The sequence below is a fragment of the Pongo pygmaeus genome, chromosome 3, assembly GCF_028885625.2.
Source record: "Pongo pygmaeus isolate AG05252 chromosome 3, NHGRI_mPonPyg2-v2.0_pri, whole genome shotgun sequence".
Classification (NCBI taxonomy): Eukaryota; Metazoa; Chordata; class Mammalia; order Primates; family Hominidae; genus Pongo; species Pongo pygmaeus.
In genome coordinates this window covers 189,651,860-189,677,809 of record NC_072376.2, presented here as the reverse complement: position 1 = coordinate 189,677,809, position 25,950 = coordinate 189,651,860, and the positions used below count along the sequence as shown (strand labels likewise).

Sequence of the window (25,950 nt, the reverse complement as noted above, 5' to 3'; positions counted from 1 at the left end):
TGTTACCTATCATAGCACTTGGTGTTATTTTAACTAACAGAATGTTTAATCAGACTTTCAAATGTTGAGATGAGAGCAAGAGTCAGGTAGCAATCAATCAATCTCTTAATCTCAATTAAGTGTGATTCCCAGTTAGACTTTTAGTCATCCTGGGTTGTCGGTGCACGTGCAGAGAATTAACAACATTTAGAGATTCTTAAAGCAGCAGCAGAGGCTGCAGCAGTTGGACAAGCCATGGACTTCTCAAGTAAATTTGAGCGAGACCCACACAACCTTGAGCAGACTTCTAAGATGAATTTGTTTCAGATTCCTCAGCGCATGTCAGAACCCACTTCCTCCCCACTCACATCTGTTAGATTCCTTCCCACCCTTTGTACTCAGTCACTAGGGAGCTTGCAGCCATTCCAAGCCACTCACAAGCAAGCGTAGGGCTTAGGAGCACAAACATGGTAGTTTTTAGAAGAAATGCACAGAGGCTTTGTCTCCAGTATAGTACTAATCAGTCCCTTTACTTCTCAACTCTTAGGTGCCTGTTTCCAACTATATTCAACAGATACACAAGTGGAATGTGTATAAATTATGCATATGAGAAGGGAATACTTCAAAGCTCCTTCAAGCTTGAGGTTTATTTGGATATAAAGGTAAACTTATTAAAGTGGTAAGTTTTCTTTTGGCCATGGCAACTCATTAATCAGGCAACAATTTACTGAACTCAGAATTCTTAACACTTCACTGGGAGAGAGGGAAAAGGACAAGAGACTATGAGGAAAAACGTTTAAAAGAGAAAGTTCTGGTATACACTTGCCCAGGTTGAGAGAAAACAAAGTAAAATGTAGCTGACCTCTTTTATCATTCCTGATAACATACACTTAGGTTAAAATCCCTTACCCTCTAAATGCAATGATTTTCTGTTGTTTTGAGGGAGTATTTCTGTTTTGATTGTCTGAATTCACTAGTAAATAAATGTTCCCTTAGTGAGCCAGACCAGCCAATGTGCCCAAGAAGCTGGTGGAGGATCAGCCAACACCCTTGCCTTTCAAAGAGTCAGCTATTTGTTTTAACCCATTTCTTCCTGAGCTATACTTTAAACATGCATCCTGAGATTTTTTTTTTCTTGATCAGGTCTATGGTAGGGTTTTCCACTGTTATTTTAAAGTAAAGCAATTTATGTATCAATCTCATCACTAGCCACTATCACTTGGCTCTCTTAGCAGAAGTCACAAAGAACATAGGTCACGGCAATTAGAGCAAGAGCAGCATTTACCTTTACTGAACTGTCCAACTGACCTTGATAAGATCTAATGTCATTAGGAGCTCAAGAATGAAAAAAAAAAAACAGCACTTACAAAGGAGGACAGTATTAATGACAAAGAATCCCCATGGTTTGGTCACATTAGAAACACAATGCCTTCTTTCTTCATCAATATTTATTGGGCGCCTATTATGTGCAAGGCACTATGCTAGGCGCTGGGGAAGATACAAAGATAAATCTGACAGACTGCCCTCAAAGAGCTTACAGTCTAGTAGAGGAGCATACAGTCTCTGGAGAAGATATTTTAAGTGTAACTAACCTCCCCCATCCCACCCCCACCAAAAAAAAAGAAAAAACCTACTAGACTTGGTTTCTTCCATTTACTTTTAGTTTAGCAGCTTCACGTAAAAAGCATAAATCTGAAAGTCTTTTAAAATGCACACTTTTACTCGTAAACAAAATTCATTTTCATTAGAAAAAATGCTGAATATTTATTGCAATTAAGAAAAATCTTCGGTCGGGCATGGTGGCTCACACCTGTTATCCTAGCACTTTAGGAGGCCGAGGCAGGTGGATCACTGGAGGTCAGGAGTTCGAGACCAGCCTGGCCAACTTAGCAAAACCCCGTCTCTACTGAAAATACAAAAATTAGCCAGGCATGGTGGCGGGCGCCTGTAATCCCAGCTACTCCGGAGGCTGAGGCAGAAGAATCACTTGAACCTGGGGGGTGGAGGCTGCAGTGAGCCAAGATCGCGCCGCTTCACTCTATCCTGGGCATAAGAGCAGATCTCCATCTCAGAAAAAAAAAAAAAAAAAAAAAAAGGAAAATAAAAATCCTCAAACATATGTTCAGTATTTTCATGAATTTTTTTATGAATGACTACATTGTGAAGTAAACAATTCCCCAAACTGCATCAAAAACATGCAACAACTTTTTGAAACATCTCTTTAAACTACTGAAATCACACATGTAACATATACAGGCTTCTCTCTGCTAAAAGCAAGGAAAGCTTTGAAATGAATATATGCTTGTTTGCTACCAATGTTCACAGCTTATGGTTTTTCCCCCAAGAACCCACTTCATATCAATGCAAAGTATTATAAAATGATACCTCCATTGACATATACCCCGAAGATCCAAAGCTCTAGATCTCTAAGCTTCAGATAGAAAAAAAATAGTGAAAAATGTTCATTATCAATTAATAGCTGGGCTTTAAGATTATCATCTTAGAGAAAAAGCCCAGCTTTTCATCTCTAAGATGAAATCTTCCAAAAAGCCCATCTATCATCTCTAAGATGATAATCTTAAGGCCCAGCTATGAATTGGCTGACGAGATCCACCAAAGAACTGTAAAATAATTCCAGGAAAGGAAACTCAAAACCCACTTTCTTATTACACCCTTAGGAATTTCTGAAGTTTTTGTTATTTTCCTTTCAGAATAAAGAAACCAAATGTAATCAATTAGGGGAATAAAAAAACACTGATATCAATGTTTGTCTAGGTTAAACTGTTAGAGAAAGGGATATGTGAGCACATTTTTAAATTAATTCATTTCTAACCATAATTACTTTTAAATAAGTGTCTTGAAATTATTCTCTTTTCTCAGAATCATTTCTGGGCTCAGTTTTGTATAAGCCTGAAGCTTTGTGTCTTTGTAGAACATTTGTGTATACTCAGTTTTGTATAAGCCTGAAGCTTTGTGTCTTTGTAGAACATTATGAGACTTCTTTAAAACACTGAGACTAAAGCAAATGAACTGGTTATCAAACTGCACACAAGTCAATTTTTTAAATGTAGAAACTGCACCCAAAAATGAGTTCCTGAGACTGAGGCTCCTTATTCCCATGTTGGAGCATTCTTGTTCTGAGCAATTTCCCTTAGTCAAGCAAACAGAAAACTTTCTCCACATTGTACTAGTTGGGCATTTTTACTTCTCTTCCTCACCAAACTCCAAAAAAAGAAGGCTTGTCAAATAACTGTAATTCAAGTAAATTTCAACATTAATCGCTACCAGACTAACAGATCCACTCATCACAGAAGTATAATGAACTGTTAAACTGGTACCAGGTCTGGTTAAGACTGCAGGCTTATTGCACATACCTTCTTTAAAGGGGACACACCTGATTTTTAAGCTTTGACACCTGCACATTTTAAGTTTCCATGTCTAGTATTTGTACAAACTAAATGAGGTGAAATTTTCGGAGCGTAAAATCTAACAGAAATAAAGTAGATCAATATGAGTTATGTGTTAGACTTTCATTCATTTTCCTGTCTTCATATTACTAACGTGCTTTCTTGTTCAATCTCTTTGCTGAACAGATAAATTTTATAAACTTGTGCGGTGTAAAAGGATCGCCATTAAAGTTAACTAGTCCAACTCTGTCATTTTACAGATAAAGAAACCAAGACCCTGAAAAGTTTAATGAAAAAGCTGGGAGCCAAGCAGTTTAGCATTCAGGTACCTTTGACCTTTCTGCTGGTTTGAAAAACCCATACCCACAGGCTTTTGCATGAACTATACAACTCCATATAACAGATGTTAAAATTAATGTAATTAAATAGTGATGTATTTCACATAAGGTAAATATAACAAATGTTTGTAATTTAAACTATTCTTAGAAAATATTAGCCCTTTTGGGTCACTGTTAATAGTGTAACTACAGTGTTTGGTCTTGCTTTTCTAAGGGTAACTGATTTGCAGTTGCTACTTTGAGGATGTTTATTTGTCCACTGCAGAAAAAAAAAATCATGTTAAATACGATCATGTATTCAATCATGTATTATGTACTGAATTTCTAAGTTATTTTTACATACATGTAGATTTCCTTATGCTTTTAATATAAGTGAAATGAATTTATTCAGAGAATAAAATATTACCTCGATATAAGTTGTTGGCAGCTTGAAAATTAGTCACTTCCATATAAAATGGGAAACCTTTTCTAGAATAGAAAGGGTGTCCAGGGTAACAAAAATATCAGGAAGGTTTTAAGTGAAATTTGATTAGTCTGCAATCTGAGGTATAAGAGAAAGGATGAGCTCAGAAAATTAGAAGATCTGAGTTCAAGTTTTAACTCCACTCCTTGCTGGCTAGGTAACAATGGAGCAATTCAATAAACTTCTGGGTTTCAGTTTCTTATCTGCAAAGAGCTAACACTTATACTACTTACCTCATTAGATTATTGAGGATGACATACACTAAAGTATATGAGTGGTTTGTAAATGGAAAGCATACCACAATTATTATTATCCCAATAATTATTAAAATATAGACCTACAAAAAGTAGTAAATAATTCACTTAGTGACAGTAGGCATGCTCACTAGAAGAAACGTAACTCAGAGGGTAAACCATGCAAACATTTTAACTTTCAATGGCAATGCTAAAAAAAAAGTACAAAGCTACACAGGAACGTTTTTAGAGAAAGCACTGAAGACACACATTTTGTTGACCTAAAAGATTTAGAAATGAATTAGAATAATTTACATCATATAAAGAGGTATTTAGTCCTTAAGTGGAGAAAGTTGCTAGTCACATGTAAGAAAAACAAGTATTATGGGCCTTCCTAAGACAAATGGAATAAAATTCCATCACTTTTGGCTTTTTTATAAACCAGACTTCTAACAAATAACCATATTAATTTTCCAGTAATCAAACATATCCTAAAAGAGGAAAAAGAGAATGTCTACTTTTAAATCACATCCAACGTGAACTTGCGTGAATGCAAGGCATAAAATACAGAGTTATTATGACTCTACAGGCACCTGAAAGTTTTAACTACCTTTCATGCTCACTTTATATTCCATAAAGAATAATGGAAATACAGGGAATACTTCAAATATGTATTTTTTACAAATCTGTTTTATGTAGTTCTTATTCTTGTAAGATAATATTCCACTGTGGCAGCCTTGTTTTTTTGTTTTGTTTGTAATATTAAGTAGCCCATTAACCTTTCCCTTCAAACAGGCCTTTTGATGTTAGTTCTTATACCAAAAAAAAAAAAAAAAACCAAAAAACAAAAAACAAACCAACAATAAATGAAGATGTAAGGGAAGAGATTAATGAGATACAATTCATTAAGTATAAAAATATGTTGTTTCAAATTCAGAATAATTTAATAACTCTTCGTTATTTCATATGTATCTGGAAATGGGACAGATACGTGTCCTGATCCTGTCACAAGAGGTAGAATTCCAGCATTTGGTACGACGTTCCAAGACAGGGTCAAAGTGACATTCCTGTTTCCCCTATAAAAAGATTATAAACACACGTCATCAGAAACACTAGTAGTTCAAAAAAAATTTTTAAGACAAACACTGAGATGCCAAATACTTTATTTATAACCATCTATTCCTAACAAAAATCCTAATATGTTAATCTGCAAAAAGAACTATTTTCTCATGTCACTTAAAATCCAAGGACAATGCTAGAAGACAGGGGCACTACATTTACTGATATCCCAGGATGGCCCATCTAAACTCACAGCTGCAGTTAATAGAACCATCAACCAACAAGTTTAAATGATTAAAACAGTAAATGTAAAAAGAGATGAGCTAAGAATCAGAGCAATGATTTGAAGCCTAACTCTGTCAATTATCTAGATGGACAAACCTTAACAAAAGTCTCATGTTCTGAAACTTTCATTGCAAATACAGACATTTGGCTTGGTCAAAATAGCTTTCTTCTAAAATTATTTCCAATGTTTACCACTAGAGTCTAAGAGGTAAAAATAACCTGAGAGATCAATCACTCTGAGTAAACTGAGCTTTAGAGAAGTCACGTTTGGAGAACCAATACTACTTCTTTTAACTATTATCAACTCCTAGACCCAACATGCTGCTTCTTAGGTTTCCTGACTCACGCTCAGAAAGGAGCCCTTTAATTTGACAACCACAGCCCTACCACATCTGAACAAGCCCGTATTCCTTGTACAGGCTTAGGATAGAAGCTTTATTAGTTTGACTATGAAATTTCACAAACTGCAAGAGAATTGCTTATCTTAGATCTCACTTTGCATTTCCACCCAATCTTTCAGTTCAGATATGCATAAATACTTCTTTCCCAATTTTTCTCCTTTTACTCTCAAGTATTTTTCTTTAAAATAAAAATACATCTTTCTCTCTTTTTCACCTCCTATTAAATGTAAAAAAAAGACCAAGAATTGCTCACTTGAGACCATTTCCATCGTCAAAGAAAAAATATTTTGTTTTCATATCTTTCAGCAGCAGCTTCGGATTATCACCTCTCAAAACAATCTTGTCCCATAGGACAACTTGGTTCAGAGCCTATATTAAAATGAAAATTAATTAGATAACTCATCAGAAATACCATCTTATTACTTCAAATTAAAAGTATTAGTAAGCAAATAGTTTGACATGTTAATGAAGTCAACTTTGAGGAACTTGCTGAAATCTTAATGCATACAAATGATAGCAAAGAGAGAGATACAAAAAAGGGGCCAATTTTTCTCGGAGAGAAGAATGATAATTCCCTGAAGGAATTCATTCCTTCTGCTAACTCAACTGTATTACTTAGGCCCTTCATAACTTAATGCAAGGTTTTTGATCTATAAGATCTCCAAAAAGTGAGGCCTTTGGACGAACAGATGAATTAAATCCCTAGAAGGGAAGTATTCTTTTAAATCACTTTTCCCTATAAAATTTCTAAGACCCTCCAGCTCAGCATGGATCCTAAATGGTGCCAGGAAAATAGACAGAGCCAATCCCTGGTTCCATCACACTGCTAATACAGGTTACTGCTGATTAATTATGTCATGAAAATTTATAAGAAATCTTCTCCAAGATTTCTTTACAAAATCTTAAAGAAATCGCTAAAGAAATGAAGCCTTTTAAAGATCTTTTTTCCCTTTAATTAAAAAAATACATGCATCGTTGTCTCATCAAGGCAAAATTCTAGAGGTCAGACAATTCTTTTAAGCTACTCCTTGAACATATTACAAATAAGTCCCATTTAGAAAATTAAAAGTATGAAATGGAAATAAAAAAAATTTGTGGCCACTACAAATCCCAAGGAATTTGTTCTTATTAAGTTAGCATCTACTCGCTTTTAAGGGCCAATTACTCAGTGTATGATGACTACATTAACTAAAAAGAAATGTAGAGCAGTTCTTTCTTTCTTTTTTTTTTTTAGGAGATAGAGTCTTGCTCTGTCACCCAGGCTGGAGTACAATGGCACAATCTCAGCTCACTGCAACCTCCACCTCCCAGGTTCATGCGATTCTCCTGCCTCAGCCTCTCGAGTAGCTGGGATTACAGGCGTGCACCACCATGCCCGGCTAATTTTTTGTATTTTTAGTAGAGATGGGGTTTCACCATGTTGGCCAGGCTGGTCTGGAACTCCTGACCTCAGGTGGTCCACCTGCCTCAGCCTCCCAAAGTGCTGGGATTACAGGTGTGAGCCACTGTGCCCGGCCTGAACTAGTTTTTTAAATCACAAATTATAATTCATAATACGTTTTATAATTAAAAGCTATTAAACCATTATATCAAAACCTATTAAAACTATTAGTTTATGATTGAAAGTTATTAGCATGGTGGTGGGTGCCTGTAATCCCAGCTACTTGGGGGGCTGAGGCAGGGGAATCACTTGAACCCAGGATGCGGAGGTTGCAGTGAGCTGAGATCATACTACTGTACTCCAGCCTGGACAACAAGAGTGAAACTCTGTGTTAAAAATAAATAAATAAAAAAACAAAAACAACAACAACAAAAAAAACAGTTCAACCACTCAGATACTCAGATTAATGAATCCCACGCAACCCCAAAACAAAGGCAAATTGTTCTCAATAGGTAGGGATATTAATTAATTGTAGCTATATGGCTTAATAAGACTACCAAAACACCTCGCACCAAGTTTTGGGTTTTTTTTGTTTTTTTAAAAAAAGAAAGGTATCTGGTACTAAGATGGTTTTTAAAATAATCTCAGAAGGTTCAAAAATTATTAACAATCTTTACAGCTTTTGATTATATATCTTCATAATGAGAATTATAATCACAGGTCTCAAATTTTGTTGATTCAAGTAAGTCACCATGCAGCTCTCTAATTGTAGCTGTGGAGAGAGAATATTTTAGCTTAAAGAGTAAACAACAGCCGGGTGCAGTGGCTCAGGCCTGTAATCCTAGCACTTTGAGAGGACGAGGCATGCGGATGACCTGAGGTTAGGAGTTCGAGACCAGCCTGGCCAACATGGTGAAACCCTGTCTCTACTAAAAATACAAAAATTAGCTGGGAATGGTGGCAGGCGCCTGTAATCCCAGCTACTTGGGAGGCTGAAGCAGGAGAACTGCTTGAATCTAGGAGGCAAAGGTTGCAGTGAGCTGAGATCAACAGCGCTACTGCACTCCAGCCCGGGCTACAAGAGCGAGACTCTGTCTTAAAAAAAAAAAGGAAACAGCTGAGTGGTGGCAATACTACCGGCTACCCGCTCCATTTCCTAGTTGATAGTTCAGCAATATCTTTCTGATCTTACTATTGAAAGTGGTCTCCAACAGTTTTTGGATCACAAATCCTCAAAATATGTGTTGTTATAAATTATGTAGGTAATACATATGCACTATTGTTAATTAATATCATTGACAGTGTCTCAAGCCAACTTATCAGATCTATCTAGGTTGTGTGTTTTTTTTATCCTTCAGTGTGACACAGCAGCTCAGAAGAGGAATACAAGTATGAGCTCCACCATTTTCCTACTGTTTATATATGTATGGATTATTAGCATTATCTTCAATCTGTGATTTCTTTGCAGAAATCTTTTTAAGCCACTTTTCCATTTTGAAAGGATTGGCTAAAATTTGATAATATAATCCACTTATGTATTGCATATACTGCAATATTTTGCAACATGCTGAAAGCAAATGAATAAATACTAGGTAGCATGGTGAACTTCTTGACCTACAGAATTCCTCCTTTCCTCCAGAATATCTGCATATTGTAGAAGGCACGTGCCCATCTATCTGAATATGAACTCAAGGGCTGAATATGAGCATTAACATCAGTTCACATAGCAAGTCTCCATTCTGGAGACCCCAATGCTAGAGAGCTAAATAGAACAAACAGAAAACAAACAAACAACAACAACAACAATAACAACAAAAAGGCTCCCAAAAGAGCAAACGTTTTCATAACAGAGCTACCTCCACAGGCTTGTGATTTTTTGCTAGGTAACTCAGGTCAGGTATTTTAAATATATAAAAATGTGTATTCTTTCATAAAGAATAAGACTTTAGCTATTAAAATACTTCTAATTAGATATACTTACATTATTTTTTGTTGAATATTCTGCTGATAAATAAAGAAACAACTGCTTAACATTCCAATCAAATATATTCTCTAGATGTAAGTAAATTAAGGAAAATATAAATTTATGAGCAGTATTTATCACTTTTAAATAGATCTTAATTATTCTTAGGTTATTTATCCATAACAGTAATACTAAAGTAGAAAAGAGAGAGGCGGCCCAGAAACATAATGTGCCACTAATTTAATGAAAATATGCAGAAGATAAATACATTGTGAAATCCAGCTTATTCCAAAACAAAAAAATGTCAGTATGAGATTACTGGCATCCTCCCATACTCCTCCAAGGATTACCAGCTGAGATACTTTGACTAGTAAGAAAAGAACAAATCCAAAATTTGGTTTTCTGTAACATCAACTGAGTTAAAAGAAAAAAGAGGACTTGATATTTCAAGCAAATACAATTCCACTGGAGCTGTAAAGTATAAACAATCACCACTATTTAAATTTAACAATATGCAAACATAAACAAGGCTCAATAATTAACCAAGTATAATAAATCGTACATGTCACTTTTGGTCACATGCAAGTAGACATTAAAATGTCTCTCAAAGATGCAAATGACACCAATGTGGCTCAATTCAGTTTCCCAAAGAGGACAAGAACTTCACCAGAATTAACAAGACTGGTGCCAATACCAAGAAATAAGCGGAGTTAATATTTGGATTTTTAAGTATTACGTTAATTGTTAACTCATTTTACTATATGAGTTTCCATACTGGTAGTAACACATTTGTTACATTCCATTATTAATTATGTGTAACCACTAAGAATCACTCTTTTAGAACTAAGTCTAGGACTGCTGTTTACAAGAACAGGTACAATTTCAAGTAGTAGTAGCAGCAGCGTAAAGAAAATCTGAAGAAACTACAAATAATGAGATTGGTAATATATAAATACCATAGATACCAGGAAATCTCACTATAATTCTCTGGATACACAAAATTACTACTCTCACAGTAGACCTAAATTCCCTTGAGTAGATTTTTAAAAATTACACAAAGACTTAAAGATACACATGAAATTCAGCATAAGACTCTTCCGATGGTACACTCTATTTCCTAAAAAGGTACCTACAGAATTAATTCTTAGCCTATTTCTAAATCCAATAATTATCAAAACTTAAGCTAAAAGTAAATTTCATGGTCATAGAAAGGTAAATTAGATAAATTCCCCAAGTATATGATCAGCTTTAACTGTTCAGACAGGTACTTTCACACAAGTTCAGATTGTTCAATCTCCACAACCATTTAAATCATGGGGTATTAAAAAGGCATATGAGATCAGGCTAGAAATGGCAGAGATTGCCAAGATATTAACCTAAGAAAGACCGTAAAAAAGACTAGCCTGGCCAAAATGATCAGAGTTGTCAAAAGATAGAAACTCAATGTCAAGAGAAAATATTTAAATATCACCACCAAAGAAACTCTTATAATTGTTAATATTTTCTGACTTTTATGAAAGTCCTTATAAAAAGAGTTATGACGGCAAAAAGCAACCACAGGTTACCAATAATATTGATATGACCTTTTCAAATCATAACACACGTAATTCACTTTTTAAACATGTTTCTGTCTGCTATAATAAAATATGGATATATTATTTGAAATTGTACATGAAATATTCGTAGGCAGGCTGAGCATTGGTAATATTTTTCCTTCTTATCCAAATGATCTAATTTTATTTTTTCTTTCTAAAATACAGATTCAAACTTTCTTATGTAGCTTTCAATCAATTTAATGTTTCGGTTAAGAATTTAAAGTATGTTCACACAAATACTCATGAATCTATGAGGTTTTCTCTAAGTGTGATGGGGAGGTATTAACATTTATTTTACTGATGAAAAAGGCGGAATTTCCAAGGTTTGGCTGATTCAATGACATAGTCACACTGTCTCCCAAATCATTAAACAACACATATCTCATTATAAAACTATAGAAAACGCAATGAAATATTTTCTTAAAGGATATCAGCAGTTATATCAAATGTGATAAATCCCAGATCACTTCTTTCTCTAGGTCCAGTGAAATCTTCTACATTTTTTCTAGGAATAAAGATAAAATTTTACCATCCTTCCAACAGAACATACACAATTCACGTAACTTCTTAAAGAGAAAGAATACAGTTGTGTGCACAGGTGAAACAGCAATCCCACAAAGAAACGAGTAAACACCAGAGAAACCTGGAGAAACATTCTAATCCAATATGAAAGTAGGTCTTCAGCTAACTGCATATACCTCAAGAGAATCCCTAACAAAACTCAGAAGGGGATAAAAAACTTCTAAAAAGAATAGTAAATACTTGATGTAAAGCAATTTTGCAGAATGGGGAGAAGAAAGCTACACATGACTACAAGGTGATACGAATACTAACAGATGGCATATTAAAGGATGATACAGTAATCACCCCCTTATCCGAGGTTTCACTTTCCGGTTTCAATTATCCGCGGTCAACCCGGTGTGAAAACACGTGAGTCCAGTAAAATAAGTTATTTTGAGAGAAAGGGAAAGAGATCATATTTACATAACTTTTATTATAGTATATTGTTACAGTTGTTCTATTATGTTACTGTTAATCTCTTATTGTGCTTAATTTGTAAGTTTTATCATAGGTAGGTACGTATGTACGGTATAGGAAAAAACCAAGTATATATAGGTTTTGGTGCTATCCGTGGTTTCAGCCATCCACTGGGGGTCTTGGAACGTATACCTACCCCATTAAGGGGATACTACTGTAACCAGCTGCTATTTACTGTTTACTGCGGGTCAGACCCACTGGCAATATTTTTCACATTTCAAATAATTCTCACAACCTACCAATTAGGTATTACTTCCATCTTAAACAAAAAGAAATTAAGGCCCAGAATGGTAAGAAACTTGCTCAAGACAACAACAGCTAACATCTGCTCAGTGTTTAATATGCACCAAGCTCTTCTAACCCTCATAGGGCTGACAATGGCAGTGCTGATTTCCACTCCAGCTCTATTCGAACAATATCTAACAAATATCAGTACAGTAATTAAAAAAAAAAAAAAAGGTGGGGGGAGAAGGCTCGCTATTTGATGACTGGCTTCTTGGCAATTTTGACAAAGAAATAAACTAAGGTTAAAGAACTTGTTGGAAGATGGAATAGAGTAGAAGGGTAAGAGAACAAGAGAGGGGGGAAAAATACGACGATTAAAGACAAAAGTGCCAGAGAATAAAATCAAGGACAAAATAGGCAATAGCGAAATGGCACTGTCATTTCGAACTGCATTTTTTTTTGGCGTTTTCGCAGACTTCTTCAAGTGGTTGGCAAAAAAAAAAAAAAGAGAGAGAAAGAAAGAAACCCAAAGAAACAAAAATCTCGCTGTATCAGAAGGCTAAGATGCTTAATTCTCTCAGTGCCCAACATCTCTGGCCAACTTCAAAGCAGCTCCAACTGTTTACTGCCTTCTGAAGGCACAAAGGCAACAACTGTAAAGGGAATGTCAAACAGGGCAAACTCGGGTGATGAATGACACAAAGACAACCCCATCCTGTGGCCTCCAGAGCCGCAGAGCCGCCAGGAAACCCCACGGAAGCCCGACCCAGAGTGCGGCGGCAGCGCCTGGAGGGCCTCGCATGCGGACCACGAGCGGCACCGGACGCGCGGGAGGCGCCAGCCCAGGCGGGCGGCGGCGCCGGCTCTGCTGTTGTGTTGCTCCCTCATTGGCCAGGCGTGGGTGGAGGGAAGTGAGGAACAGGAAGCAAGCGGAGGCACCGACCTGAGGAACGCTCAAAATTAAAATTTAAGAGCAAGCCCGGGAATTTACGGTGGAGGGGTGCAAGTTTCGAGGGGACGCCGGAAAAGCCTGCGACGTCCAGCCCTGACGACCGCCCTCGGGGGCGAACTGCCGCTCAGGAGGTCGATCCGGACGCCCTGCCCGCGGCCCCGGCACGGCAGCCCCGGCGCGGCGGCCCGGCTTCGGCTTCCACCCCAGCTCCGTCCCGGCGTCCTGCACCGCCAGCCCGGCCTCGGCCGCACTCACAGCATGATCCGCGAGACGTGCAGCCGCACCGGGACGCTCCTGTCTTTGAAGGCGGTGGTGATGAAGCAGCCGAAGGTGAGCGCCGCCATCACGCTCAGCGAGAAGGCGAACAGCGAGTTCGCCCTCGACAGCACCGTGTTCATCGCGACCGTCTCCCACGAGTCCCGACTCCACACGCACACCCAGGCTCCCGTTCCGGCGGCGGACCGGCTCCCTGCGATCCGCGCCGTCTGCGGTGCGCGCGATCCGGGAGCGCGCGCCGCCGCGGCCCCGCCTCCTTTCCGGTCCTCCGACGCGAGCGCGCGCGCGCCCGCTTCCCGAAGCACACCCACAGCGCGCACGGGACCGCGCGGAAAGGGAGAGACCCAGCCGCGGGCCCGCCCCTCTGTCGCGGCCTAACGCAGCCACCAATCAGCGACGAGTGAGGGAGGGGCGGAGTTTGTCGTGGAAGACCCACCCACTCCTCTTCTAAACTGCTTCTCCGACCCTTCGGTTCGGAGAATTGGGAATCGGTCGTTCGCTGTCCTATTTCGGTTCTCTGGTCAGAGGTCTGAGACCGCGACTTTTGATTACTTATGTACCATGTATTTTCAGTTGAAACCGGCAGCAGGTTAAGGTGGTTTCGAATCTGTCCTGACGGGTGGCGTTTGGAAGCAGCACTTTACAAAACGCCTGGTCCTCTCCCTTCTTTGTCAAACCTGGTCAAAGTTAGGACTTGAGCTTTTTTTGGAGGATCTGAGGAGGAGTGGGGAGTGGGGAATTGGCCGCCCAAGTCCTTAAAGCTGTCACGTGCATCAGTATTTCCACCTCCAACGTCAGTCCAATTCCTATTAATGCTTTGCTTTCTATGGATAGCTAAAGATGTTTTAGAAGATAAGGGTTGAGGCTACCAATCCTAAGTATTTGCATTTTAACATGGTGATTTCTGACAAATAAAAGGATAACCTTTCTGGGTTCTTAGGAGCAAAGAAGATAATGGCTGCGGAATTGCTCTACAGCATAATGTATAAGAATTTCGTTAGGTCATTAATAAATAATGCAATTATTTTATCACATTTTCAATATCCTGAAGGGCATTAGGGTTCAAACCGAGCCAATCCTGACTCTGATTATACTATCTGCCAGAAAGTTTGTTCCTTTCACAGCTAAGGATTTTTATAAAAATGGATTCAGGGTCTGCTGAAATAATTTTTTTTTTTTAATTTCAGTCCATAAACCAAAACAAAAACATCTGTCCTAGAATGTGATCAGGAACAAATCAGAAAATTGTGAACATCCGACCTTGATACTGGCTTATGTTGTCTTTTGTTAAGCTTTTCCTTCTTTGCATTATTCATGACCATTCAATTAATTTTTGTATAGCCATACAGGTAGGATTATTACTAAGTGCCTACCGTGTACCAGGAATAGTTCTAAGCCTTGAGAATACGGCACTAATAAGGCAGACTCCCTGCTCAAATGGAATAGAGCCAACTAATGAAAAATCGATAAAATAAGAGGCTAAAGGGAGATCCTTAGTTGCGTTTAAAATCTTAGTTTTTAACTTCCAGGCTGGCACAGTTTGTTAAAAAAAAAAAAAGGGGGGATTTTTGTTGAATGCCATCCATACTGCAAGTGATACAGAGATTGTACTGATCACTTTCTACACTCAAAAGTATATAATCAGGTAGAGTTAATAAAAACAAATCTGAAGTGTAAAACAAAAAAATACCCTGGGAAGTTACATAGCAAAGGAGGAAGGAATCACAGCCCTGGTAATGTGGGAAAACGCAGTGTGCAAATTATTTAACACAAAGCCTAAACAATAAACATTATTATTATAGCATGTTTTAGGGAAATAATTCTTGTTGTTGAACTGCAAGTATGGATATATCTAAGAGATACTCAGAAGGCTGGTCCTCATAAACAATGCATGTATAAAAGAGTAAGCAGAAATAAGCCTGGAAAGGTAAGTTATGGTAGAAAACCAGGTCAAGAAGTTGACTTTATATCAGGGAAATTACATGTAAAACAAGCATCGCTACACAGGCAACCATTTACCAGTTACATGTGGAGAGTGAGTGATTGGACCCAAAAGGAAGACTGATAGGAGGGGCATTTCAGAAACAAACTCTATGTGACTTAGCAACTGCCTAAATAAGAGTGGGGGTCTGCAAAGCATAGAGTGAATGCAGATTGTGAACACTCAAATGAAATTAGTATTATTATTATGACACCATAGTTTTTAACTTGACTCACTGGTAGTGCTAAAAACACATAAAAGTCCACAAAAAAGCAGGATACAGATGGGATAGGGAATTTTCTTATTCTGTTTTATTTTTCCAAGTGTTTCTTTAGATTTTCTAGACGTTTAATCATATCACCTAAATTAGATATCATTTTGCCTTTTCCTTTCCAATTATTATATTTCCAATTGTTTATTCATTTCAGTAGCTAATATTTCCAACATGATATTCAGTCAGATGGGGACAACTGATATCTTTTTGTTCCTGATTTGAGCAGGAAATTTCCTTTCATTTCTCCATCAAGTAAGATGTTGGCTTTGAGATGGAAATTGTGTGTGTGTGTGTGTGTGTGTGTGTGTGTGTGTACATGTATCATTATATAATATAAATTGCATATTGATAGGAAATATCTATTCCTATTGGGAAATTTTTAAAAATATAAACAAGTGCTAAATTGTTCTCAGATGCATTTTCCCTATCTTTAAAGGTGGTAATATAATTTTTCTCCTCGACTTATTTAATGGGTTATATGAATAGATTTTATAATATTGACCCACTAAGCATTCCTGGAATAAACTCCACTTGGTCATGATGAATTAGTTTTTAATATGCTCTTGGGCTTTCTTTGCTAATTTTGGGGTTTTTTGTTTTTTAGTTTGTGTCATCAATATTCATAGTGAAACATGTGTTTTTCTTTTTTGATTGTAATATTATACTCAAATTAGAAAATATATATTTGTAATATAACAAGGAAAATAAGTTTTCCTTAGTTTTCTGTGCACTGGGATATTTTAAGTAGCATTTGGATCTGGCCTTTAAAAATTTGATAGAAAATTTGATAGAAATTCCCAAGGGAGTCTATTCTTCTGTTTATTATTATTAATTCTAATTATGTATATTTGTGCTTTCTACCTTTTTCATTTATTGTTTTAATTAGTATTTTTTCTTGTTTTTTTTCAAAGCACTTCTGCATTTACTAATTACCTCTACTTTTTTCTAACTCATTAATTTTTGGTTTTAACATTATCAACTCTTTTCATTCCACTTTTTTTGTTTATTAGCTTTGGAAATTGGATATTTAGTTGGTATATTTTTCATGTTTATTGTTATGGTAACGCTTTAGCTGTATCCTAAAATGTCTGACTATGAATTTCCAAGAGAAAGTACCATTTTTCCTTTTGATTGCTTTAAATCAATGTCTGATTTTAAATCACGTAGGCAGAGAATGCTGTTTGTATATTTCTATTCTTTGGATTGTTGAGGTCTTCTTTGTGGCTTAAAATGTCACTTTTGTGAAAATTCAGTGTGCAACTTGAAAGAAGGTATTTCCTCTTAATAGTATATAGAATTTCATAGATACCTATGAAATCCGCCTTATTGATTATGTTATTTGTGTCTTTTACATCTGTAGTAATATTTGTTATCTTCATTTTCTTGGATTCTGAGAGATTTGTTAAAATCTCCAATACTGTGTTTTGTCTGTTTATTCTCACATCTCCTATAGTTTCTCCATCACAAAAATTGTTGATACATTATTTGGTAAGCAAGTATTAATAATAGTTACATTTTCATTATGAATGGTAGTCTTCAACATTGTAACGTGTTATTTTATTTTTAATGCTTTTTGATGCAAACACTGAGGTTGTACTGAAGGAAACTGAGGCTGTTATCTGAAATGGTATTACAGACCTTAAATTAGTACGTAGCATTTTTAAACTAAGTGTCTTGTACTCTTTAATGAGGTCAACTCCGAACCTAGTGGCAGTAATGGGGGGAGCAATTGGCATGCTTTGTCAGCACTTGAGTAAATAATGATCAGTTGGGGAAGACATGCTTAACTGTATTTCTGAAAGATAGAAAGAAACCTAGAATAAATGTAAAGTTTTGATCTTCATATTTGCGAATAATTATTCTTCTGTAACACCAAGCTAAGAAGAGGTAAGAACAATAAATCACTTTATGAGGAAATCTTTAAATAAAGCTGTGTGCACATGGACAGATAATGCTTTTTAAAAAGGGGATAAACTTAAAGATATAATAAAAGCCTTTTTTTTTTTTTTTTTTTGATGGAATTTCGCTCTTGTTGCCCAGGCTGGAGTGCAATGGCGCGATCTCGGCTCACTGCAACCTCCGCCTCCCGGGTTCAAGCGATTCTCCTGCCTAGCCTCCCAAGCAGTTGGGATTACAGGCGCCCACCACCACGCCCAGCTATTTTTTTGTATTTTTTGTGGAGACAGGGTTTCACCATGTTGGCCAGGTGGTCTTGAACTCCTGACCTCAGGTGATCCGCCCACCAAGACCTCACAAAGTGCTGGGATTATGGGCATGAGCCACTGCGCCCGGCCAATAAAAACGTTCTAATTAAATATGGTGTTATTGGGAATATCCAAAGAGTCCACAAGCACTAAGCTCCCCAGGGAAGTTCCTGCAATGGAGCATGTTATAGATCTAGCACGTTAAGGACTCAAATGGTTTTCAGAAAGTGACTATGAATTATATTGCTCATCATAGAGAGTGGGGGTCAGGTCTTGTTCATTTTTCTATCCCTTTCAGTGCCCAGGACACTGAGCCTTGCACATAGTAGATGGTCAAAAAAATTCTTATTGAATTGAGATACCTTGAAATCATAGATCATGATATTTTTGAAAGAATTCTCATGGAAAGCATACATGTCACACACAGGTAACAAACACTTAAAGTGTAAATGGGTAAAATGGTAAAGTGTAAAGCTAAATTGAATATGTCGGCCAAGGACAAATTGTAAAAGGCTTGAGTGCCAGGCTAATAAGTTTGATCATAATTCAGGAGACAATAACGAACTTCTGAGGATTTTAGATCAGTTGAGTGTCATGACTATGTAGGCTCTCAGTAGATAAGTAATTTCTTTGAGAGGGATGAGACTGCCAGTTTGCAGACCAGGCCAGAAGTTATTGCAGTAGGTTTTTGTTATAGTTGCTGTTTTGAAGATACTTGCTTGGTTAATTGAAAGATTTATAATCAGTCAAGACTGGTAAGTAGACTATTCCAGTGTGATAATTCCAGGAGTGCTATGTTTGTGAATCTCTTTAAAGAGGAAAAAAAAGTTCAGAAGGAAAACCAGTTTTTGCCTAGCATGTACCCAAATTCCAGACTCCCAGAAGGAAAGCTGGGACACTGTGTGAAGGTGTTTGGCATAAAACCACATTGTGGACAGTTAGTCACAGTGAGCCACTCTTATCACTTAGGGAAAGTTTACTATCAGTTCGGGGAACTGTTTACCAGCCACGTTCCCAGACACCAGCTAAGGGCCAACCTTGCATACAGGTTTTTCTAAGGATCGATATCTCAGGCCTGTTGCAGTAGTTTAAAAACATTGCTTTCAGGTCATTTTATTGCTGTTGAAAGCTTTTTTAAGAATGATTCCTATAGCACATAAGAAAATTTAAGAATATATTTTAATTTTTATTATAGTATATTTCCTTCATTTATTTTCCTTTTTTTGATATTAAGTTTGCCTACTCAGCTCAGATCCCTTCAAACAGAACTATTTTATTCACTCAGTAGACCATGGAGAAGTTATAAAAAGCCCATTGTCCACCACAGACCTCTAGGTATAGTATTTCTCCAAGCAGCTTCTCTTCCTTTTGTTCTCCCATCACTGTCACTCTTTTGCGTCTTGGCTTTTCACTCTAGTTCTTCATTCCCATCTCAGGCCCTCCTTTCTCAGACTTACTATTTGAACCTAGCTGTTGAACCATATTTCTAGCCCACCTGTAGGCACTTGACCCTGAGCTTGCTTGAGCAGTTAGCTCATGTATTCACAGCTGCCTGGCCCACATGCACATGTCAGAATCATTTGTTGTGCATCCTTAAGAGCAGAACCAGATAGGATACCAGAGATCATTGGTTTCTGAGAATCTGTACCTCACCCTCCCAAGGAAAATGGACAGAAGGCCGCCCTTCCATATTCTCTAGACAGTCAAGGACGTCCAAAAGTTATTGGCATTCTTTGAACAGTTTTAGCAGTTAATATTCAGCTTCTCTGCTTATATTATCTGGACAACTATCCTTTTCAGGAAAGTGAGAGAGTTTGCTTGGCTCCTTGTGAAGCCTGTAGCATTCTCGTAGTTAACGAACCTAGTAAATTTTTCGGTCTCCTTGGCCTTTTCTGACTCACCCACAAACTCACTGCTGAAACTATATCTCTAATATGCTATCGTGAACATCTGGTCACCAGAGAACCTAGGTTGTAATTTGTATCACTGCATTTTCATTCTAAAGAAACTAGTCCCAGTTGAGGTTAATGGACCTGTGAAATCACTACCAATGTAAATGCTGGCTTTAGGGAAATACCTGCTACTTGAAGTCAGGCTAATCCCCATTTATGATACACTGAGACAACTAAAGCTCTAGAATAAATAAGATCCAGAAATTAAGGTCCTAGATGGTGAGTTAATTATTTTACTTGAGTTTTTTTGATTATAGGAAAGTTTCTGGATCCCCATTTGCAAACAAAAGCAGCTATATCTGAAAAGGAAACAGAGAGGGAAAATTATTGTGGGAACTGTGTAGAAAGGAGTTAACATAACAGACCTGAGGCTTCTATTCTTAAAAAAGACCTGCTTGCAAGGTTGGCTCTCGGCTGGTGTTGGATAACTTGGCTGATAAACAGTTTCCTACACTGATATAAAACTTTCCCTAAATGATAAGAATGGCCTAAACTGTTTGTAGAAACAATGTGGTTTATGTTAAACACCTGCCTTCCTTCTGGGAGTCTGGAATTTTGGTATGTGTTAGGCAGAGGGTGCTTACATTGCCACCCCTCAATGAAAACCTTGAGCACTGGTTAATGAGCTCTCTTGGTTGATAGCTTCACATAAATCTGTTACTGGAGGAACTGAGCACATCCTGTGAGACTCCATTAGGACTCTTGGAAGTGTGTGCCTGGTTTCTTCCAAACTTCTCCTCATGCACCTTTTCCCTTTGCTGATTTTGTTGTATATCCTTTAACTGTAATACCCCTAACTGTGAATATGATTATATATATTTAATCCTGTGAGCCCTTCTGGTGGGTTGGTCTTGAGAACCCTAAACACAAGGACTATCTCCCATTTCATACCTTTTCATATTCAGAATGTCTTAAGGATTTCTGCAGAGCCTAGGGAAACTTAGCCCCATTCTTTTCTGTAATTGGAGGGGTATTATTATTATTTTTTTATCCTAAGTCCTATTAGTCATCTCAGTCTTTTGTTCTGGATGCTATACTGCTCACACATTTTGACCTGCTGTACCTCGGTTTTATTCTCCCTGACACTTAGAATCCTTGTCTTCTGCCCTCTAGTTCCCAGTTACCATCTGAGGCTCTACCCGTCATGTTAACTCTCATGGACCCATCTCCTTAGGTTCTTGACCTCGAGTTATTTAATAGCTGCTCAGTCTTGATTTTCAGTGTTATTCTTTCACACATATACTCAGAATTGCAAAGGAGAATGCTTTCACCTCTTGTTCTTAACCATTGAGGCATCAGCTTATCTGACCTCCATGTAAAGGGAATAAATCAGGCAAAATCCACTGTTAAAGGTCTGTTCTTTCTGTGGACCTATTGCCACTTTCATGCTCCTTACTTATATATATAAAGCTGAAAAGAATTTAAAATCAGTATATGAAAGAGAAGGTTAGATGAGCCATGCACATGTTTTTATTACTGAGAATACCTACAGAGCTAAAAATTCATATGCAACTCTATTATTCCACTTGGTAACTTAAAAAATGTATAAGGAAATGTCTGAATCTTTCTTGGTTTCCTTTGAAAGGTCTATTCTGGAAAAAAAAAGTTTTAAAGTAATTCATTCGTTTTAGATTCTGGGTGCTGGAGAATATGTTTTTTTTTTTTTCTCATATTACACTCTGGGAACCCTTATATTGGAAGACAGTAAAAAGTACCATTCAAGTGATGTGGATATACTCCTAAAACTGAAATTTTTGAAGCAGAAATTCTGCTTCAGTGATTGAAACGTGTCCAATCGTGGGACTATCATAAGGTATATGATATTCTAGGAGTGGGTAGGGAAGAAAAGAACTCATAGCCTGGCATGCAATCTGGTCATAGATGCTAAGAAAATGATCTTGTGCACACTGATTTTATCATCTAGACAGGCAAGATTCAGTGCCCAAGAGTGGTGCAGGGCAGTTGTAATTTTGGCAGTAATCAGCATCTGAGGTAAGTTATGTGTGAACCCTGCAGATATCTTTCTGCATTTATGTCATTCATTTGTGTGAGACACGCTTCACTGTAAGTTACCATATTTAAAAGATGGTCAGTTTTGTGACAGTTTTCCTGGAGGTGATTCCAAATGATTCTTGACATGATTATCCTCAGAAAAAAAAAAAAAACAGTAAATCAATCATTTCTTCCTTATTCTCTCAAACAGGGATAAAGAAGAAATAACCTTTAGTCGACCCACCAATTACATTTCTCCATTTTCAGTACTCATTGAGCCATTGGATATAAATGTGAATACAGAGAGGTACATACATGGCACTTGCACTTCTCTGTTTAACACCTTAGAGTTTACTTACAGTCCTTCTACCAAGCCTAGAATCAGTATATTTAAGGCAAGAATCATTTTTTTGTATGTTATATAATATAAAAGTTATTTAAAGGTTTAGGGAGAGAGTTGTTAGAATAAAACACATAGATGATGGAGATCTGGAAATACATCTCGACCATTTCCATTAAGTCTTACAGAAATAATTCTTAGTAAATCTTTTCTCCAAAGTTGCATTTTCTAGGCACATAACCTTGACATATTACATGCTCTGATTGGGCTTAGTTTTCTGATCATAGGAGAAGAACCCAGTGTTGAGAAACTTACAGTAGAGACAATATCCAGGCATTAGGCAAGTGAAGGCTAATGTGTGTCCAAAGAGGGTATAGGGTATTAGTAGGTATTCGGGGCAAGACTCCCAGGGTAGTAAGTTGAATAATCTGGCTGAATTTAGAAGTAGAGACCATGGCAGACTCTCAATTCAATATAAGGTGGGGATGATGGCAATGGGAAAGAAAAATTGCACTTTATGAGCACACATGGCTACTCACTGAGGAGACTCAAGGAGTAAAGCTGTCATAGCTGGGCTCCCAGATTCCAGTGAAGGATCATTAATTAATTATGCTGAACTCTAGAGCACGAGGGCATTGAAGGTGTTGATATCTGCCTTCAACACCTGTTTAGTGATAGGATACACTAAACAGCTAGAAAATTGAAGCTTTAGTTAGAGGGAGAAGTCAGGAAGTCATGGATCGTGACCATCAGAAGCTGAGAAACAGAGGACCGGGGGGAGAAGATACTGGGGTGGGAGGGCAGAGATTAAATGCCTATTTTTATTTCCATTTTAAGACAAAGTATCCATGATTAGGTGAGGTGAGTGAATTAAATCTCAGAAATTTTAAAAATAGGGATATTTATCAATCTAAAAAATACTCATACAAATAAAAAGATGAGTTGCTTTTAACCCTCCCCATTCTGTGAACTTTATCAAATTTTAAAAATGTATTTTCGATCTGTGTGTGTGAATTTTTAGTTACTCTGTAATTCAGTGAGTAACATCTAAATGCAAATGATAATTTAAAATGTTTTAAATTCCGATAATTTCCTGTTATTGAACCATTCCAACTATTCATTCTGTATAACATAGAGCAGCTTGTAGTATAACCCTTGGCCCACTGATTAAATGCATACTTTTTCTGCTTGCATTATATAAACTATCTATCATAATACCTGGAATAGTATAGGGACTCAATAAATGATACCTATTTAGTATCACCATTGCTAAGAGTCAAAAAAAATCTGAACAAAGTTTTTGAAAGTGAAGACTTATATATTTTACCAATGATTAATGCCATGGTTACACTTTTTTTCCTAAGCACTTTGTGTAGTAATTAATCACATTTAGATAGAATGGAGAACTGAGATAAATAATACAGTCATGCATTGGTTAGCAACAAAGATGTGTTATGACAACTGCTTCGTCAGGCAATTCCATCATTGTGTAAACCTGATAGAGGGTTCTTGCAGAAACCTAGATGCATAGCCTAACACATATCTAGCCTATCTGGTATGGCCTATTGCTCCTAGGTTACAAACCTGTACAGCATGTGACTGTACTCAATATTGTAGGCTACTGTAACACAATGGTAAGTATTTGTGTATCTATATATCAAAACATAGGAAAGGTACAGTAAGAATACAGTATTATATATGTAATCTTATATATTACATATATGCAGTCTGTCCTTGACCGAATCATATGTGACACATGACCGTAATTAAAAATTAATGTCCTAGGTATATAAACAAACAGTAGATGAGACGGAAATGACATTAGAAGTACGCCTCAATGTGGAATATAAAGACTTTAGACATTACCTGTAGATATAAACATATTATTTAAATTATTAAAATGACAGGTTTTGGGGCTTTGGGAAGAGGGTATAAAAAGGAAAACTTATCAAGAAACATGCCCTCAGGAAGAAAACTGTGTGCCTAAAAGCTAGACGTGAATAGGATTGCCATCTGCAGATGAGAGGGCAAGGCCTCCAGTGTTTGGGAAGACATCACTTCAATATTGTAGTGTGACAGAAGAGACTGAGAACTATTCTAGTCACATTTATGTAGTCACCACTCCTGTGATATCTGAGTGAAAGCAACAGCATGACCACCGATGCTGCAGCTGTGACTGTCACCTAGGCACTCAGCTCTGCAGTCGTTCCTTTTAAGACCAAGCTATAGCTCAAAGTAGTCCAATATTCAAATTTGAGGTCACACCAAAACTATAAAATAGATCTTTGATGTAGTTGAAATAATGAGTAGTATATGACAAAATCCTGCAGAATAAAGGAGAAAATGACTCCCCAAACTGTCCTTCATTACTTCATGTGGCTTCAATGCTACCTTTAAGGAGAAGTGATCTCTTTGAATGAGCAAGGCTTACTAGTCAAACATCATTTTTATCATAGCTACCATTTACTTACACACCTACTGTGTGCCAAGCATCGTGCTAGCCATTTCGTTTCGTTCACCAGGTATACAATAAATTACAAAACAAATCTAGACCCAAAAGTCATGGCTCACAGCCTAGCAGAGGAGATAAACTTCAAGCAAGTAACAAATGATTCAAAATTATAATGAAGGCTATAAAGGAAAAGAAGAGGTTACTAAGTTAAATTATAACAGAGATTGAGTGTGTAGGGCACCTGTAGGGAATTTTGTTAAGATGCTTGCAGCTACGAGGAAAAGAAACTCTGAACCAAAGTGGCCTGCGCAATAAAGAAGTTTCTTCTCTCGGTAGCTCATGGAGAGCTAGAGCAGGTTTTGCAGTTGGTGGTTTCAGTGGCTCAACCATATAATCAGGTGCCTGGGTTCTTGTTTTGGCTCTGCTGTCCCCAGTATCAATTTCCTTTTAAGCCTGAGTCTTTTTATGGTTATAAGAAGTCTCAAAAAAAATTAGATGTTTATTTTTCTCTCACTTAAAGAGCTGCAACTTGGATTTCTTGTCTTCTTGGTCATGTCCAGCAGGAGAGGGAAAGAGGAGTATGCTAGGACTGAGTCCTTCCCTTCGGGCTAATTGGTGCACCGTGGCAGAAAGACTGCTAGTTTTGCATCAAGATCCATGATCCTAAGTTTTCAGTGGGGCACAGAGCCACCTGGAATGAAGATTACATTTCCCAGCTTTCCTGAGAACCAGGTGTGCCCTTTTTACTGTTTGGCAATAGAGGTAAGTGGCGGTGATTTCTGGGCTATATTCTTACAAGGAAGGGGTGTACCCTTCCCTGTCCCTTCTTGCTTCCTGCTGCTGCAATTTGAATATGATCTGAAGATCTGCAGCCACATGTGAAGATAACAAGGCAATATGGACCCTGAGTGCTTGACAGCTATAACGCCATCCCGGCCCCCGGCTGTCTCCTTCCTCACTTCTTTTAAATGAGGGACAGAAACGAATTCTCTTTCATTCAAACCACTAATTAGGAGAGTTTTCTGCCATGTGAAGCTCCAAACTAATATATTTTCTTTAAGTCATTGCCCAGACAAGGCTGGGTACAGTGGATCACACCTGTAATCTCAGTGCTTTCCGAGGCTAAAGCAGGAGAATCGCTTGAGCCCATGAGTTTGAGG

General features: G+C 37.5%; 1 protein-coding gene across 1 annotated transcript; it reads right to left on the bottom strand.

Moving 5' to 3' along the window:
- Positions 1–1,409: 1,409 nt before the first annotated feature.
- Positions 1,410–24,947, bottom strand: SPCS3 (signal peptidase complex subunit 3). Its single transcript, XM_054485121.2, has 5 exons — positions 13,575–24,947; positions 11,536–11,609; positions 9,528–9,604; positions 6,419–6,534; positions 1,410–5,496 (listed from the first exon to the last, which is right to left on the bottom strand). The coding sequence occupies exons 1-5, from the start codon at positions 13,715–13,717 to the stop codon at positions 5,364–5,366; spliced, it is 543 nt and encodes a 180-aa protein (XP_054341096.1). The 5' UTR covers positions 13,718–24,947; the 3' UTR covers positions 1,410–5,363.
- Between the last annotated feature and the right edge of the window lie 1,003 nt (positions 24,948–25,950).